Source organism: Ornithorhynchus anatinus, chromosome 19 (assembly GCF_004115215.2).
Source record: "Ornithorhynchus anatinus isolate Pmale09 chromosome 19, mOrnAna1.pri.v4, whole genome shotgun sequence".
NCBI classification, from domain to species: Eukaryota; Metazoa; Chordata; class Mammalia; order Monotremata; family Ornithorhynchidae; genus Ornithorhynchus; species Ornithorhynchus anatinus.
This window is the reverse complement of record NC_041746.1, coordinates 9,825,576-9,843,394: the sequence shown is the minus strand read 5'-3', so window position 1 is coordinate 9,843,394 and position 17,819 is coordinate 9,825,576. Positions and strand designations below refer to the sequence as shown.

The 17,819-nt window shown below is 39.5% G+C and overlaps 1 protein-coding gene across 8 annotated transcripts in view; it reads right to left on the bottom strand.

Moving 5' to 3' along the window:
- The window catches only part of ESRRG (estrogen related receptor gamma), a 465,100-nt gene that overhangs the window by 55,273 nt on the left and 392,008 nt on the right, over nt 1–17,819 (bottom strand). For 7 of the 8 annotated variants that reach the window (XM_029047306.2, XM_029047310.2, XM_029047308.2 and 4 more), the window contains 2 exons: nt 7,771–7,881; nt 3,165–3,347 (listed from right to left, as the gene is read on the bottom strand). In XM_029047306.2, coding sequence (XP_028903139.1) covers nt 3,165–3,347; nt 7,771–7,881 — 294 coding nt within the window. The remainder of the gene's footprint in view (nt 1–3,164; nt 3,348–7,770; nt 7,882–17,819) is intronic. The other variant, XM_007672363.2, reaches the window with a different exon arrangement.

The following is a 17,819-nucleotide window of genomic DNA, read 5'->3' as shown; positions in this document are numbered from 1 at the left end:
ACAGTCATTCACAGGATATTTTCCTTTTGGAAACATATTTACTGAACTCTTCCTTGGAGTCGATCTGGTTCTCGAACTGAGAAACCAGTTTTTATGTCCATAACACCAGTTCATTCCATTCCAAAGCATTTATTTGACATCTTGAAAAGATGCTATGGAGTGCTTCCCATGGTATGATGATAGAAAAATGAATTTCAACTGCTGCTTTAATTTTACCTCCTTTTCTCCTGACTGGGTTGCCAGGGAGGGGAGGTGACTTCTGGAGGTTTGCTATGAGAAGCAGCGTGATGCAGTGGAAAGAGCATGGGTTTTGGAGTCAGGGCTCATGAGTTCAAATCCCAGCTCTGCCACTTGTCAGCTGTGGGACTGTGGGCAAGTCACTTAACTTCTCTGTGCCTCAGTTCCCTCATCTGTAAAATGGGGATTAAGACTGTGAACCCCACATGGGACAACCTGATTCCCCCGTGTCTACCCCAGCTCTTAGAACAGTGCTCTGCACATAGTAAGCGCTTAACAAATACCAACATTATTATTATTATTATTATAGAGGAGGCCTGGATAAATTAGCAGTCATTGGCTGAAGAACAGGAAGGCGTCTTCATTCAAACCACCAATCAATACCCCTGGAGCTAACACTCAGCACTTTACTCTTTCTTATGCCAAGCCCCAACCACTGCATTTTATAACCTGGGGCTTAGCAAGCACTTAAGACTTTATCATGAACTCTTTTGAGGCTGCCTATCTCTTAGTAACACTTAACTAGAGTAAATGATAATCCACTAAACCACCCAACAAACCTACAGATGGAGTGGCGGGGTGCTTCCACTCTGACTTTTTGCCTCTTCAATTGAGACCACGTATATTTTAAGCTCTTGAACGCCCTCCAATCAACAAATCAATGGTATTTATTGAGCACTGTAGGCTCAATACTGTACATACAGAGCACTTTGGAGAGTGCAACGGAGTTAATAGAAACGTTCTGATATGTACATTAAATGCTATGGGGCTGAGGTGGGGAGAATAACAAGTGCTTAAAGGATTCAAATCCAAGTGCAAGGGTGAGACAGAAGGTAGAAGGAATAGGGGAAATGAGGGCTTAGTTGGGGAAGGATTGTACTTCCAGATTACATTCATTGTGGCATAAACATTTACTAAACAGTTTACTGAGCTTCCTTCTTTTAAAAAAGAATATAAACCCCTTAAATTTACCCCCCAAAGCCATAAAATATTTATTTCTCAAATCAAAACCATAACATATACATAATAACAGATAAAACATCTAAACAGTGCAGGCTGTGTGACTGAATTCTAGCCCTGAAGCTCTTTCTCTTAAAGCGTATAGTTGTCCTTCGTGCTTGAAGAAGAAGCCACTGACAGTGAAATTCACCTATAGGTGAGCGTACGCTTGAATTAGGCATCTTACAAAGATCACACTCAACCTCACCTATTTAACTAGTTTTGACTTAATTTGGGGTGCTTTATTAGCAACCAGTGTAAGACAAAGTAGCTGGTATAATACAGAGTGATGTTTAAATTAGTTTACAATTTGCTTGGGCTCATCTAGAACTGCACTGAACAAAGCCATTCAGAAATGTCAGCTGTGTTCCTAACCACTGTAACAAATTGTTGCCTGAACGCTGCACACCTAATGACTTCAAATTAGCTTCAGTGCGATATTGCCTGACAGTTCGTTACGACTGTTAGCAACATAGCTGGCGTATCATGACCAATAAATTGGTTTCAGTGTGGGCTGGGAAAGGGACTTCCATCAATTTGATTAAAGAAATTACTGTAGCATTCAAAGCATAAAGACAAACTAGTTTAAGGAGACAGAAATAAGTTAACTGTACCAGAAAAACATTGCTCATGTTTCCAAAGGTTGTTTATAAACCATTTGTGTGCAAAGTTCAAACAACTAAATCTGTTTGGTTAAAACAGTGAGTTGTGCCTAAACTGGAGGAAGATTCCTCCACTAGCAAAATATTTCAAATATAAGGACAATTTCAAGACTAAAATCCTATAGTCTCAAGTAAGAGTGAAAAACACACTGACTTTGTACTTTATTATACTTTCCTTCTACAGCTTAAATGAAATTTACTGAATTTAGTCACTAAATCATAATCACTGCTCTTTTGATGTTTATTTATGCAGTGGGAGGTTGGGGGTGGGTGGTGGTGTGTCTGTGTGTGTTTGCACACATGTTTGTGTGCATGTGTGTGCATGCATGCACATGTGTGTTCAGAACAGACTGTTCCTACCAAGGAAAAAGATGCATTCCAAGATATTCACAGAGGGGGATAATTTTGTTAAGTAGACTGTTGGCAGGCTAATTCATTCAGATTAGCATGAAAGAATTTCAATGAGGGTAAAGAAAAAATATAGAAAGATGGTTTTAAACTACAGCAAAAAAAATTGGATATTATTCAGTCCTAAATTCTTCCCAATCCAACTGGTTAATGGATGTCATTTAATTAGCATAGAATCAAACTGGAGCAAATGAAGCAGCAGAGTGGCCTAATGGATGGAGTATGGGCCTGGGAGTCAGAAGGACCTGGGTTCTAATGCCAGGTCTGACACTTGCCTGCTGTGTGATCTTGGGCAAGTCACTTAACTTCTCTATGCCTCAGGTACCACATCTGTAAAATGGAGATTAAGACTCTGAGCCCTATGAGGAACATGGATTGTGTCCAACCTCACTGGACATGCATCCATGGATTGTGTCCAACCTGATTAGCCTATATCTACCCCAGTGCTTAGTACGGTGTAAGCGCTTCTTAACAAATACCATAAAAAATGTACAAATATCCTACTTTGGTGGACATTTTTGCATTTAAAGGGATCTAAGAAGGCCAAAACTGAATACTGGTTATTGGCTCTGTCAAAATACCCTTAATCTCATTAATCAACAGTACCAGTTGCACCATGTTCTACACAACATGATTAGTGGCTAATTTTTTTCTGGAGTTTAAGGTACAAAAAATCGTACAAAGAAAACTGTTAACATTTGCACATACATATGAAAATCAGGAAATACATTCAACATTATAGTCAACACTGAAATAAACCAAGAGCTGAGGTTTTCCATATTTATATTTATAAATACAAATTATAAATATGATATATTTTATTCTATTTATATCATATTTATATATTTTAAAATGTACCTGGAATATGCTTAGCCCATCCGATGATGACCACCAATTCTCTGTCTGCCAGGTCACACAGTGTGGTAAGTGCTTTGATGTCACTGTCTGGGACGGTGGGGTCAGGCATGGCATAGATCTTCTCCGGTTCAGCCACCAGCAAATGGGAGACAATCTTGTTATCTGCAGGAACGGACCAGAGCACTACAAATTCACTAGTAGTATCATCCTATTTTTTCTAAACCATAAATTTATCATTTTTTAAAAGCAGAACAGTGAATAAGTGTGTGCCCTAAGAATAGTTTGCCTTACGATGTATTTGGATAAAATGAAACAATAGAATGAAAAGCAGAATCAGTCCAATATTTTGGAAATGAAATCAAGTACTTTTTCTCTCTAGGGAAAAAAAAAGCTTTCCTGGTCCAACATGAAAAATGCAAACTCATCAGTACGGGACACTTTCTGGGCTTTTTTATTTCCTTAAGGTGAATATTTGCTACACAAGAGAAGGCTGCACATCTAAATCTTTCCAAAGCAAGCCAATGATGAAAGCAGCCTTGCACTCATGATAATCTTGGATATGAAGTCGTTAATTGTTTTATTTCCCTTTAGAAGTAACGAGTTATTTTGCCTGACAATTACTGATGGAAACACATTTCTTTGAGATGCAATAAACAATGTCTTTTTTCACTAGACTTCCAAAATATTCAATATCAGGAGAGGAGGACTGTTCAAAGGAATAACTATTTTCTTAAATGCATAGTATTTGCTGGTATTTTCATGCTTTTCTTTGGTATTTTCCTCTTGCTTCAAATTTGTGCATTCAAAACTTGTGATATATGTTTAAATTCTTTCATAAAATACACACTAAGGCCAAAGGAAAGCATCACATCAAATGTGTTTTAGTGCTCTGGGGCATGTGAGTTTATGGAAAGGGTTGTAAAAGCTTTGCTAACTGAATAATTTCTACTTGGCACAATTTTCAACCCCTCCAAAGTGGTTGTGTATCTCCTCCAATTGCAGATTTTCTATTGACTTGGAAGGGAGAAGATATGAAAAGGTCAGGATCAGGCCAGATTATTTGAATATTCTACTTCCTATCATCCTCCTTTACTAGGAATATGAATGTGACCTTTGTAGTCAAGAAAAAAAATGTAATTTTCACTATATTCAACTAGCAACCAGACAGTATCATTTTTAGAAATAAATTTTTTTTTAAAGTTCCTTTGTTCTAAAGTAGTTCAAATTGCCCAAAGGAAAAAGGGCTGTGAATTCTCAGCCTCAAAAAGCAAGTCCCCTCATCTCAACCTCCCTAATAATAATGATAATAATTATAATGGTGGTATTTATAAAGTGCTTACTATATGCCAAAGATATTTTATTTGTTTATATTAATGTATGTTTCCCCCTCTAGACCGTAAGTTTGTTGTGGGCAGGCAATGTGTCTGTTTATTTTTATATTGTACTCTCCCAACTGCTTAGTACAGTGTTTTGTAAACAGTAAGTGCTCAATAAATACTATTGAATGAATGAATGAATGTATAGAGTCCTTCTCCCACATGAGGCTCAGAATCTTAAGGGGGAGGGAGAATAGACATTTCCTCCCTTTTGACAGATGAGAAAAGTGAGGCCCCCAGAGGTAAAGTAACTTGCCCAAAAACACACAGCAGCAAAGTGGCAGAACTGGGATCAGTTTCCTGACTCCCAGGCCCATGGTCTGCCCAAGGGGCCAGGCAGTTTTTCCGGTTAAAGGAAGCCTTCCCAGAACCATGTAGACTATTTTCTAACTGATGGCATTCCCAGAACATATGAATGAATCCAACATTGGTGCCCCAGGTTTGGGTTGATTGAGGGCAAAACACTTCTTTAATTTTTGATAAACTCCTGAGTAGGAGTATTAAAAAGATGTTTGCTTTCTGCAGAAGATGTAGGAATAATGTGTGTTTTCATATATGCTGGGAAAACTTTCAGCATTTATCTCTGTGACAATGCTATAAAACCTGTAGATAAACCCCTAGATTCTACTAGTTAAAAAAAAAAAGCGTAAAAAGGGTTAGGCAGTCTGAGTGAAAAAGACCACCTAATCCTAGTTATTTCATTATAGGGAAAAATGCTACCAGTATAAAATAGTACTCCAAGGGAAGGAATAGAAAAATGTTGAATGAATTGAGAAAGCTACATCACTCAGGAAACTGAATTGCCATGAGAACTGTTTCTAGGTAAATCTTATTTAATGTTTCCCTAATTAGAATCAATAGAACCCAATTTTCATTCCTGTGCTTTTGTAGCACACAAACTATCAGTCAGGGCCCTGAAAATCTCCTGGGCTACTCCCTCAACAAAGCCGACTCACCGTATCCTGACACTTATCTGACAGGATTCAAAAATTAAGTTTCATAAATCTTTATTACAAAAACTCACTAACTGGATGAACTAACAAAAATTAACAGAGAGGTCTTTAGATAATGAGTAATGATTTATAGAGAGGCTAGTTTATCAGACAAATGTAAAATTGGTGTGGTTATCGTCTTAAAGGAATTCTAATATGCAATGTCCCAATAATCTCGGTTTCTCAGGAAAACATTCAATTTTTCCATTTCAAAGAGCTCTAATGTACAGTTTGGGATCATTTTCCTTTTAATAGTGGAAGGCGATTGAGGGGTTAGCTGAGCCACAGTATGAAACGCAAGAAAAATGGGCAACATGTGCCTTGTTGAATCCAGAAAAACCAAAGCTATAATCAAATTAAGCATTAACATTGATTACATTTATTATCAGAAAGTTTTTTTTATTAAAATGCACAAAATCTGCTTAACACAGCCTTAGATTGTATTTACAGAATGGCAGCACAGCTTATGCAGGCTGAGATGAAGATGCCAGACTGGACAATTGAAGGTATAATCAGCATAATGTTTTCTGGAAAGGCAAAAGGAAACTATGCCATATGTTCACTTAGGCTGTAATTTTATGGAAAACTGGTTTGTTTTGCCTATGACATAGCTAAAATGTCCTTTTACTTACCAACCAGAGTCTATTTATTTGATCTACGGATTCCACATGCTTGTGTACTGTGCACTACAGTGACCCCTCCTGGAGAATGAGACTGTAGTAGATGTCAATTTTTGCCCAGCTACATAATTTTGTGAAGAAATAACCCCAAATGGCATTTCTATTATCGCAGGGGCAAAGATTCTCCCAGATAGAACATACATGGTCTTTGAACTATGATAATCAGTCAATGATATTTACTGAGCACTTACTGTTTGCAGCACATTATACTAACCACTTGGGCCAGTAAAATCCAATAGAGTTGGGTAGGCACATCCCCTGCCCTCCAAGAGTTGGCAGTCAGGTGGAAAGCATTTCCACTTAGCTTGTGGTCCCCATGTGGGACAGGGACTGTGTCTGATTAACTTCTAACTACCCTAGTCCTTATCAGAGGAAACAGCATGGCATAGTGGAAAGATCCCGAGCCTGAGAGCCAGAGGACCTGAGTTCCCATTCCAGCTCTGCTGTGTGACCTTGGGCAAGTCATTTAACTTCCCTGTGCCTCAGGTTCTTCAACTGTAAAATGGGGATTTGATACCTGTTGTCCCTCTTAGACTGTGAGCCACATGTGGGATAGGGAAACTGATCAACCTGATTTCTTGTATCTACCCCAGCACTTAATACGATCCTTGGCACGTAGTAAGTGAGTAACAAATATCATTATCATCGTCATTATTGTCGTCCAAGGTCTGGGTGAGTGAGGCTGCAAATCCAGCTAAAAGGGTGGTGAGGGGTGAACACCTGCACTTCTCCCATGGGGGTTGTCCCTACCTATATTTATATGTGCTTGACACAAAATACGTTACTTGACGTCTAGAAGCGCTGACTCTAAGCACTAAGATTATTGCCTGATTTCTCAGAGATTCAGAAACAGTAACTACCTCAATCTGCAAAGACTGTTATAAGATTGCAAGCTCCTTCCACTTCATCACAAAGAGAATGAAGCTTGCATTTTAGCAATGTTCCAATCACCTTTGTAAATTATAGCCTGGCACTATAAAATCATGGACTCTTTAAAAACAATTCATAACGCCCATAGGGGCATCTGAGATGGAACCACCAACCTATGCTTGTTATTAGCGTGGCTCATTCCTGTTTTAATCTATTGCTAGCTAGTGTGTTAACCTTCTTTAGCTCCAAATTAATGAGGCCCCTAATGTATTTTCATTGGGAGGTTGAGCAGTCAAACTCATTTAGTTAGTGAAAACTACAAAAATCACTTTCTTGTGAAATCTGAAACTAGCAGCTCCAATGAACTAATGATCGCAATACGAATCGTTTTATGTACCACAGAAAATAAAGATAACCTGTAAATGTAAAATTTGAACTGCATAAACCATGCATTAATATGCTTCCATCTGTAAAACAAAATGACTGTCAGAAAAAAAAAGACAAACCTTATACATAAAAATGATAATTAGCTGGGAGCTGCCCATTCTTCACTGTGGTTTCAGATAATCGGTTCTCGTATAAGGAGAATTTCCACTGAAGTCAATGGGATGGGCATGCCAGAGCTGATGTATCAGGCAAACAGAAGTTTGGGCGTATCTGGAAAGCCAGATACACTTCATGTACTTACATGGCTTTTTGGCTGGCTGAACTAGCTGAGGGTTCAGGTATGGACTGTTCTCTGCATCTATTCTGCGCTTGTACTTCTGGCGACCTCCACGTACTCTATCCAGGCGCACACCTAAAGTGGAAGAGAGAAAAACAGTGGCTTACTATTTCGGGCAACACTTTTTTCCAGTTGGGATCAAGAGACACTTTTCTAGAATCTGGGACTCTTTGGAGGTTACCAGATCCCTCAAATAGCAAGAGAGTTAGGGAAAGTAGCAAGAGAGTTAGGGAAAGTCTCATGGGTCTCAGAACTGCAGTCCTAGATCTTCTCAAGTAGCAGGGCATTCTTAGCCCTCTAGTTCTAGGCCTTATAGTGCAGGGCAGCCTTTGTTTCAAAGCAAAACCTCAATTTTCCATAGGACCAGCGGAAGTGAAATGCTACTTGCAGATAATCCACTGAAATCCTCAGAGGCTCCAAATGTTAGTAAGCACATCCTTAATTTAGCAAGGTTGATGAGCCACAGGGGATTTATGTGGTGCTAGAATAAACTGGCATCAGTTATCACCACGTATCAATGAACTGTCATCTGTAAATATTTCCACATATGCTTGTGATTATGCGTTCAATGTTTTCACGATGCAAACACAGAGTGAGTGACCAGACTGTAGGAGCAAGAAGGGCCAGTTTTGAGGCCAGCATCAAAGAACCGACTCTAGAATTCTCTGGACAACACTGAGGATACACAAGACACTTGGCTTTAGATTAATGGCTAAAGTGGTGGCCCCACATGACATCAAAGAGATCCTAATCAAATCACTGGACAATATCATCCTGCTATTTAAATAGAAAGGTTGAATGTGTGATTTAACCTGCTATATTAAGAGATCTTGTATCTCAGAACTGAAATAATAGAAGGGCAACCTGCGATCACCTACAATAAGCCATACACTGTCTCACCTTCAACATTTGAGTCTTAGCTTCTCATTTCTATTTTTAATCATGCCTTCACTTCTGACTTTACTTATTCTTCCTTTCCTACTCTCCTTCCTCTATTATGTACTCTCCTTAATCCTTCTTTAAAGCCTCATCAAAGGTTGTGCTGATTTTTGAAGAGATGTCTTTGGTCTTAAAACAAATAAAAACAGTATTCCTGTATATTCAGCTGGAATGGAACTCATCCTAGCTAGTTTTTAAGGAATAATAAACTCAAATTTGGATTTCTAAAGGACTAGCAAGATTCTCTTTACTATTTGTGTCATATATGGTTCACCCAGTCTGAATTTCCAGGGTAACACTGGATATGCTAAGTGGGAAAGGTGGGTGGTGAGCTCAGCCTCTAGACTGTGAGCTCATTATGGACAGGGAAAGTGTCTGTTAAGTTGTTACACTGTACACTGCTTAATACAGTGCTCTGCACACAGTAAGCACTCAATAAGTACAATTGATTGAAACATAGGAAAAAGGAGGCCTTGGGTCCTATTCCCAGCTCTGCCAACTGCCTGCTGCGTGACCTTGGGCAAGTCACTTAACTTCTCCATACCTCAGTTTACTCATCTGTAAAAAGGAGATTCAATAAATGTTGTCACTCCTCCTTAGACAGTGAGCCCCATGTGGGACAGGGACTCTGTCCGACCTGATTAACTTGCATCTACCCCAGCTCTTAGGATGATGCTTTTACACATAGTAAGCACTTAATGAATATTTATTCTTATTAGTAGTAATGGTGGTAATAACAGTAATATTAAGGAGATGCCACAAACTGTATTTTCTGACCTAACCCAACCCAGTATGGATTCTAGCCTGATTTGTGACCTAGTATCTGGATGGCTGAGCCTGGCCGTGTCTTGTCAGGACTGCATGGAGAGTACATCTTGAAGGGTGCTGCTCTGCTTGCATTTGGGCCATGGTCCCCCAAGAACTTGCAGTTTAAGGAGTCTGTGGAGATCACTGTGTATATGTGAATACACCAACAGGCATAGCAGCACCCCAAATGCCATCTCACAAAAATATAAGTAAGTAGGAAAAAGTCAGGTATTCTAGCACAACAAGATTTTCAGAAGGTCTAATTTTGTTGGGAGCTTCCATACCCGGAATCTTAGAATGGACAAAGGACGAATTCTTGATTCTTAGACTTTGGGAATACAACTCAATCTCCCCTGACCATGAGATGGGGTGGTAACACTATAATAGCCCCTCTCTCTGAAACTCTCATAAAGTGTTGGCCTTCATACCTTTGGGGAAATGTAGAAAAAACTGGAATCCAGTCTCTGTTAGGGGGTAAAATATATGAGAGCAAGGAAACTTCACTGTCACTGACTCCAGTTTGCAGACTTTCGCCTCAGGACCCTTCTAAATTTTCTTGTAGTTCACTAACAAATGCACTTTCCTATTTCTCTTATGTACCTATTTACTTCATAATTCATTAACTGAATCAAAGATCTAACACTTAAAACTAACACTACCCTGAAAATGAAGCTCCTATGCAGGACACACTATGAACTGACTCGCATTAAAAGTGGGACAAAACTAAGCCTGATTCTGCCAACCACCTAAAAGATGATTTTCTTTTTTTTTTCACTGAAACCTAAGGATATCTAAGTTGGCACACCATACTTTTCCTTTTGAAAAGAAAGAAAAAGATGAAATATGTGAAATGAAGTATTAGGGGCATGTTATGTGATGTAATATTTGAAAATGATTTCAGCCACAGATCTAATACTTCTACAGATCTGACAGTAGACTCGGGCATTTAATAATTTATTTATCTAAACAAATAGAAAATCATCTGGGCCTGATGATGGCCAGTTTGGTGTATGCACATACACCCCTGAATAATATGTTCTAATGGTCAAGGGAGAATTAGTGCTGAATAAATACAATTAATTGCTAAAATATTAAAAAGATGGCAAGAAACTATTTGTGAAATTTCTAATTCACCCACTTCACCCTTTTTATTGATTGAGGGAAATATTTCTCTAAAGCATAAAAAACCCCAAACAATAGCTGGTAACTGAATATCACCCATGCCACTGATGGAATTGTAAAAGAGACTTCCCAGCATTTAAAGAAAACAGAAGGGAAATGAATTCTGCATAATTCAGATATCATCCTTCTTCTTGCTTGGGAACAGATTTCTTGGAGATAAAAGATGAATCACATAGGAAAGAAGTATGCTTAATCAAAAAGTAATGGCATCAACTGAAATTAAAATAATATAAATCTACCAGGGTGAACAATGTTTTACCACTTTGGCAGTTTGCAGGCATACGTTTGTGCTGTTCTCTCTATTCAAAAGAAGTACAAAGGAAAATGTTACACAAACAAAAGTCCTCCTTGGAATGAAAGAGAAACCACTTCACTAATAAAAATTTGGTTCCAAAGAGTGATAACTTTTACAGACATTTAGAAAAGTATTCATCCCAATGCTTTTACTATGTTACACCCTGGAGAGGAAAAGAGGAGCAGTGGATTTTTTAAAATTGTAATACACTATCACAGTCAATATTATACATACTTAACCTTTTTCAGTGCCTCCTAGACTGTAAGCTCACTATGGACAGGGAACAGTCTACCAACTCGTATATCGTGCTCTCCCCAATGCTTAATACACTGCTCTGCACACAGAAATTTCTCAATAACTACAATTGATCGATGGATTCAAATACCACATTTGCCTCTGTAGCCATCAAGAATAACAACTGGTTAAGCACTTGTTATGTTCCAAGTACTGTAATGAGTGCACGGGTAGATACAAAAATAATCAAGACATCATACATTTTAGTTTCAGGCCTTAAAAAACTGAACTGGCCAGAATTGGCCAGAAGACCAAAATATTCTACAAAGCAGATAAACCCTTGTGTGCTCTGCACACGGTAAGCGCTCAATAAATACAACTGAATGAATGAATAAACCCTGCTCACAAGGCAAACTCCTTCAGCATAAAACCGTCTTCGGTCAGCCCATTTAAAAATTGGTGTTGGTTTAGACTCAGGGGCAAAATGTTAATTATTTTACTCCCTATTAATCTTGAAAAATAAAGCTATTTCTTACTAGCACAGAAAAGAAGTTTGTTTTTTTTTTTACCTCAGAGAAACAGCATTCCCTTGGCTAAGTTTCCAAGATACAGAATAATGTTCCTGAACAACGGAACAGTGAGTACATTAATTAAATGGACTCGCAGGATGCTACAATGAAGATGCATGCACATAATAATGGGAACAGATAGCTACAGCTTACTGTTTGCAATTCCTATAGGTTCTTGCATTTAATAAATGCTACTGGACATTACTTTAAAAAAAAGGATCTGGAAAAGCAGATCTATCCAGAGCTAGCCTTTAGGTGGCTGGGAATAAGATTACTGTTGCATAATTGCATGGTCTTGAGAAGCAGAGCAGCCTAATGGATAGAGCACAGGTCTGGGAGGTGGAAGGACATCGGTTTTAACCCTAACTCTGCCATTTGTCTGCTGTGTGACCTCGTGAAAGTCACTGAAGCCTCCAAATCAATGAAACACAATTTCCTAGCCTCCATGAAAGTCTTTTGTGGGTACAATTGATGGAGAAAGCGAGCACAACTGGCAATCTCCCTTCTTGACTTTGGAAATCACCAAGTGGCCAGAAGAGGTCATCTGGGTTAGGCATTGACCCAATCTAAATTCTCCTGGTAGTTTGTTAATACCCTCTGAATCAAGAAGTTCTTCCTTATATCTAAATTCAAGAGTCTTTTGTAGAAATTTTAACCCCATTTCCTCCTGTTGAGTGTTCTGTGGAAATGGAGAACAGTTTATCAATCAGTAGTATTTACTGAGTGCAGCAGAGCACTGCACTAAGAACTCGAGAGAGTCCAGTAGAGTTGGGAGTCACAATCCCTGCCTTCAATCTTTACCTTTAAATATAGAAGGGGTGACAGATACTAAAATGTTACAGGTAGGCAGGGAACGTGCCTGGTAATTCTGCTGTACTGTATTCTCCCAAGCACTTAGACCAGTACTCTGCACAGAGTAAGCGCTCAATAATACCATTGATTGATAGGGGAAGGTTAAAGAAATATACTTAAGTAGTCTGAGAGGGTTGGAGAGGTGAGCAGCTAAGGGCTTAGTGAGTGAGGCCTCAAGTGTATAGGTGACAAGGAAGCATTAAAGAAGGCAAATAGGATGGGGGAGATTAGCAATGTCAGGGAATGTCTCCTGGAAGAGATGTGATTTTTAGAATCTCGGATCTACTGAATTACCCAAGCAAGTTGTTGAGCTATCACTTGCCTACTTATACGGAAGCACAAATGCCCTGTTCAGATAAAACTGAAACCTCACCTAGAGATGCAAAATGCATGCTCATTACATTGGCAACATCTTTGAGGACTGAGCTCTGTCATCAAAGAATATGAGCCAAGACACTTTAAAGCTCCCTTGTTCTTCAACCCAATTAACAATTTGTATCCCGCGACCTATCTGCCCTGCTAAATATATTATTTTGTGTAGTGTTAAAAGTCACAAAGGCTTTTGTCTATTTCCTTTTAAGTTTGCATATTAAAGGTACCTACAGATTGCGGTGCCTAAAATCCAGTGTACTGGGGGGTGTGCTTGTGTAGTTCTAATAAGGATACATTGTTAGTTTATAATAAGGGTTCTCGCCAAAGGTTGGAGGTTTGAAAATGACCAAGAGCTAAATGCTTATCCAAGGAATTGTTGTTCAATTGGAAGAAAAGTTGTTCTATCTGAAGCATGAAGCCCTAATCTCTGACACATACAAGTACAAATTAGGTCACCCGCAACAGGTGACAAGTTTTAATTGAATGCCTTCTGTCTGCAATTCTGACAAAAGGTGAATGGAAATAAATGAGTCTGGCAAGACAGCCCTGAGCTTTACAATACCCAATATCTCATTATTTTTAAACAGCTATCTATAAACTGATGCTGACAAGCCTTGAACCTTTTATTTCTGCTCAAGATGAGGTGCCTGGGTGGGGAAAAAAAAGAAAAAGGACAACCCGAACGTTGCATTAAGCATGCAATGCCCACCATTATTACCTCCCCAAAGCGGTTAAAGGAAATCTCCCATTCAAGAGGTGCTATGTCTTACTTTGCTTCCTGCCGCAAGAAAAGGAAAATAATTAAAAAAAAAGACCAACTGCATTTAAAAATCACGGGGTCTCTAAAGAGATATGAAAAAAAATTCCCTTCTTCATTTTGAGAAATCAAAATCTTTGTGAGTTCTTTGGGGAGGTTCTGTTAATACAAATTCTGTCAGTTTCAACTTTTGTTCTGAGGTCACTAACTTTAACTGCGTTAGCCAAGTCTGCATGGCCTTAAAAATGGAATTCATTTATTTCAGCCCTGGTCAACAAGGAAAACTTGCCACTAAGTAAATTACCCTGCATACTTCCTGACTTATCTGGAAGTTTACCTGATTGAAAGCTGCTAGCATCTCTCTATATGACCAGATTACACCACTGCTACTCTATTAGGGCACCAAGAACCAGCTAAAAAGCATGACAGATCACTGGGGGATGATGAGGAAAAGTTGGATGCTGGAAAACCCCCAAATGCTCTCTCAATCAGGCAGATCTAAAGGCTAGTGTGTCCCAGGTTCTGAAGGAAGGCAAGTGGCATTACAAATCAGAACATAAAATTTAGGTGATGCTCTCTTTGCAAATGATTGTTGATAATGGTTTGATTTGCTGTAGGCAGAGTCTGCTCAGAAATGGAAAGTGATTGCAAATCCTGGCCTCTCCACTCATCCGCTGTGTGATCTTGGGAAAGTCACTTCTCTGTGCCTCAGTTACCTCATCTGTAAAAGGGGATTAAGATTGAAATCCTCATGTAGGAAATGAATTGTATCCAATCTGATTGGCTCGTATCTACCCCAGCGCTTAGGACAGTGCCTGCCACCTAGTAAGTGCTTAACCCACACCACTAAAAAAATCCTTTCCAAACAATACCACCATGCCCTCTGCAGTCTGTTGTTATTTAGTAATACACTTAGTAATAATGTTGGTATTTTGTTAAGCACTTACTATGTGCAGAGCACTGTTCTAAGCGCTGGGGTAGATACAGGGTAATCGGGTTGTCCCACATGGGGCTCACAGTTAATCCCCATTTTACAGATGAGGTAACTGAGGCACAGAGAAGTTAAGTGACTTGCCCAAGGTCACACAGCTGACATGTGGTAGAGCTGGGATTCGAACCCATGAACTCTGACTCCCAAGCCCAGGCTCTTTCCACTGAGCCACGCTGCTTAGTAATAATCTGATGAGAATTATTTTCAGGAATAATTTTAAACAATCTGACAATTCACAATTAAATATGACACTGTCCCCTTCAGATGAAACAGTAAGAATAAAAATAATTACACACAGCATTCTTAGGAATGTACTGCATGAACAGAAACACAAACATCTGGGCAAAATAATCCTTTGACAAAATTAATAAAAGCAGAAGGCAAAATGGCAAGATTCAACGTTTCTGGTTTTACATTTACAGCTCATGTCTTGCTTCAAGGATAGAGACATTAAAAGACTGTTGACTTGGAAGCCAGAGACAGGAAATCCAAAAAGTAACTCAAAGTCAAATGTTCTGAAAGCCTGGAGGTCAGAAGGTCCTAATCCTTGAGAATCTGGATTAAACTGGTAACCAGTGAAGCTTGTGAAGAGTTCGTGAGATTTGTTGGTGACAATTGTAATAGGCAAGAACCCTAACTGCATGGTTCTGGCCCATTTGCTAGCGATTCACAAGAGATACAGGAAAATCGAAATGAAATGCATTATAGGAATCAGACTGTGAAGTATTGATAGCCTGAATCAAGACTCAATAACCTTTCCCCAAAGAACAAAATGTAGCTCAGCAATATTTCTATGATATTAACACATCTGGTCATTTGACAGATGATGGATATAAAGTTTGCACAGAAAATTTCACAGGGTTCCAAATATTACTGCCAGCACAGGGGATGCAGACTGTGGCTCTAGATCCTGTATGGAGAGATATTATCTATAGCAGCTAGGAAGAAATGAGAAAGAAAGTTAGGAGGGGCTGTGTACTAATTCCAGCTCTGCCCATTGCCTACTGTGTGACCTTAAGCAAGTCACTTAATTTCTTGGGGCCTCAGTTTCCTCATCTGTGAAATGGGGATTAAACCCTCCTAAATCTGATTTACACTGTGAGCCCGACAAAGGGCAGGGACAGCAGTGAACCTGATTATCGTGTTTCTACGCCAGAGCTTGGCAGTACGAGGAGCTTAACAAGTACCATTAAAAAAAAATAGCTCCATTCTGCTGGAAAATTAGGGAATGTTCATCCAATCCAAGAAGTTGGGACATACGATACAGTGCCAAAATAAATGGCTGCTGGCACATGCTCTTGGCACTGGTCATGGGTGGAGTACTAAAATAAGTAAAATAATGTAGGGGGTTTTAAGAACACAGACATGATTACTTCTTTTGAAAGAAACCTCCCTCTCTTGAACGCAAGAGAAATACCTGTTCAATCCCTGAAAAACTGAATGGCATGCTAACATTTCCTTCCAAAATACATTGTTAATTTTTTTCTTCATCATTTACTCTCAATTAAAAGGAGATTTCAAATGGAATATGTTTCAGTGGGGTATTTCAAACTATTGTCCCAGAACACTAAGGGTCCTCAGGGTCAAAGGTTGTCCCTAAAATTGGGGAAAGTAAGAAATCATAAGCAAAGTGAATGAGATAAGTAACAATTAAAATGGGCATTCTGAGAAAATGAAAAGAGACCATACCGATTTGGGGAAGGTAAAGAAATATGACTCATGAGACACGCTTAGGAAAGAGGTTCCTTCTGGTAAACTGCCAGAAAATAAGTATATCTTCCCTATAGTTATTAAGCCATGAAGGAAAGATAAGAACGGGCCTGAAGATGTTTACAGAAACTGCAGAAGCCTTAAAACAAGTTTCTATATCACTGACTATCCTTTGACAGACAGGAAAGCCAAAGCCATGAACATTGTTATTTGGTATATGTATATAATTCTGAGAAAAATCAGACAGGCATTTATGTTCTGGATTGATACGACTATCATTTGACAAAAGTCCTTTGCTGCCAGGAAGAGATCAGGGTGTCTCCGAAGCAAGAGGGGCTATTTTGCCCAAAAGGCTCTGCAGAACTTCAGGGTTATTGCTTCTTCCTGTAACTGCATTTAATACCTTACTTTCACTCATCTTTTCACTTTGGAGCATTCTGTCCCTGTCAGAGCCTCGGTGACTCTTTCCACTCTCTTCGGTTTCACAGCCCCCATTCTCAAGGTCTCACATCTCTGCTACCGTCCTTTCAGCTGAAAAGAGCCGGCTAGGAACTCCCTGGAGCCTGTCAACCCTGTGCCCTAGTCAGTCAATGGGGTCGTTGTTGAGCAGCACGAGGCCTTCCCTCCATCTGCGGGGCTGGAGAGCAATGCCCTCGCCCGCATCTGCGTCCCTGCTGACTGGGGAAATGAGAGACCGTGAAATTGAACCCAAGTCTTCCGCATGGCGGGTCATGGCAGCGCTGCTACTAGGCCACCAAGTCGGCTCGTGAACATACCTTTGTGTCATAATAACATTTCCATCGGATTGTAAGCGGTGACTGGGGGGAAAAGCTCTGCTGAATCTGCTAGTTTTCCTTCCATTGTCTGGGGCAGATTCAACGCATGAGTGTTCACTTGGAGCCACGTTTTCAACAGGAAAAATGCAAATTATGTCCATGACAGCCCACTCACAACTACTGCCCAAGTGCTCACTCTCTGAATCTTTCTCGATTACCTTTCCCCAGGCATGAACCAGACCTTTCTAGGGGCTTTGGTTTCAGGATCCTTAGGTGGTCAAAATCCAGTTTTCCTCTTGTTTGTAGAAAAAGTGTACTAGCTTCCTCGTCCCATGTCCCCTAATACCTCAACATATAAGTTCAGCCCAAGAAGCCCACAAGCTTTAAACAGCACACCAGAGAAATCTTTTCTACAATACTTTTGTGACTTAACAGGAAGTCTATTAGCAATATCACATGACCGATATTGAATGTTGAATTAGGTTACCTAAGCCTTGTATATAAACATTACAATGGTCAATGCTGCTAC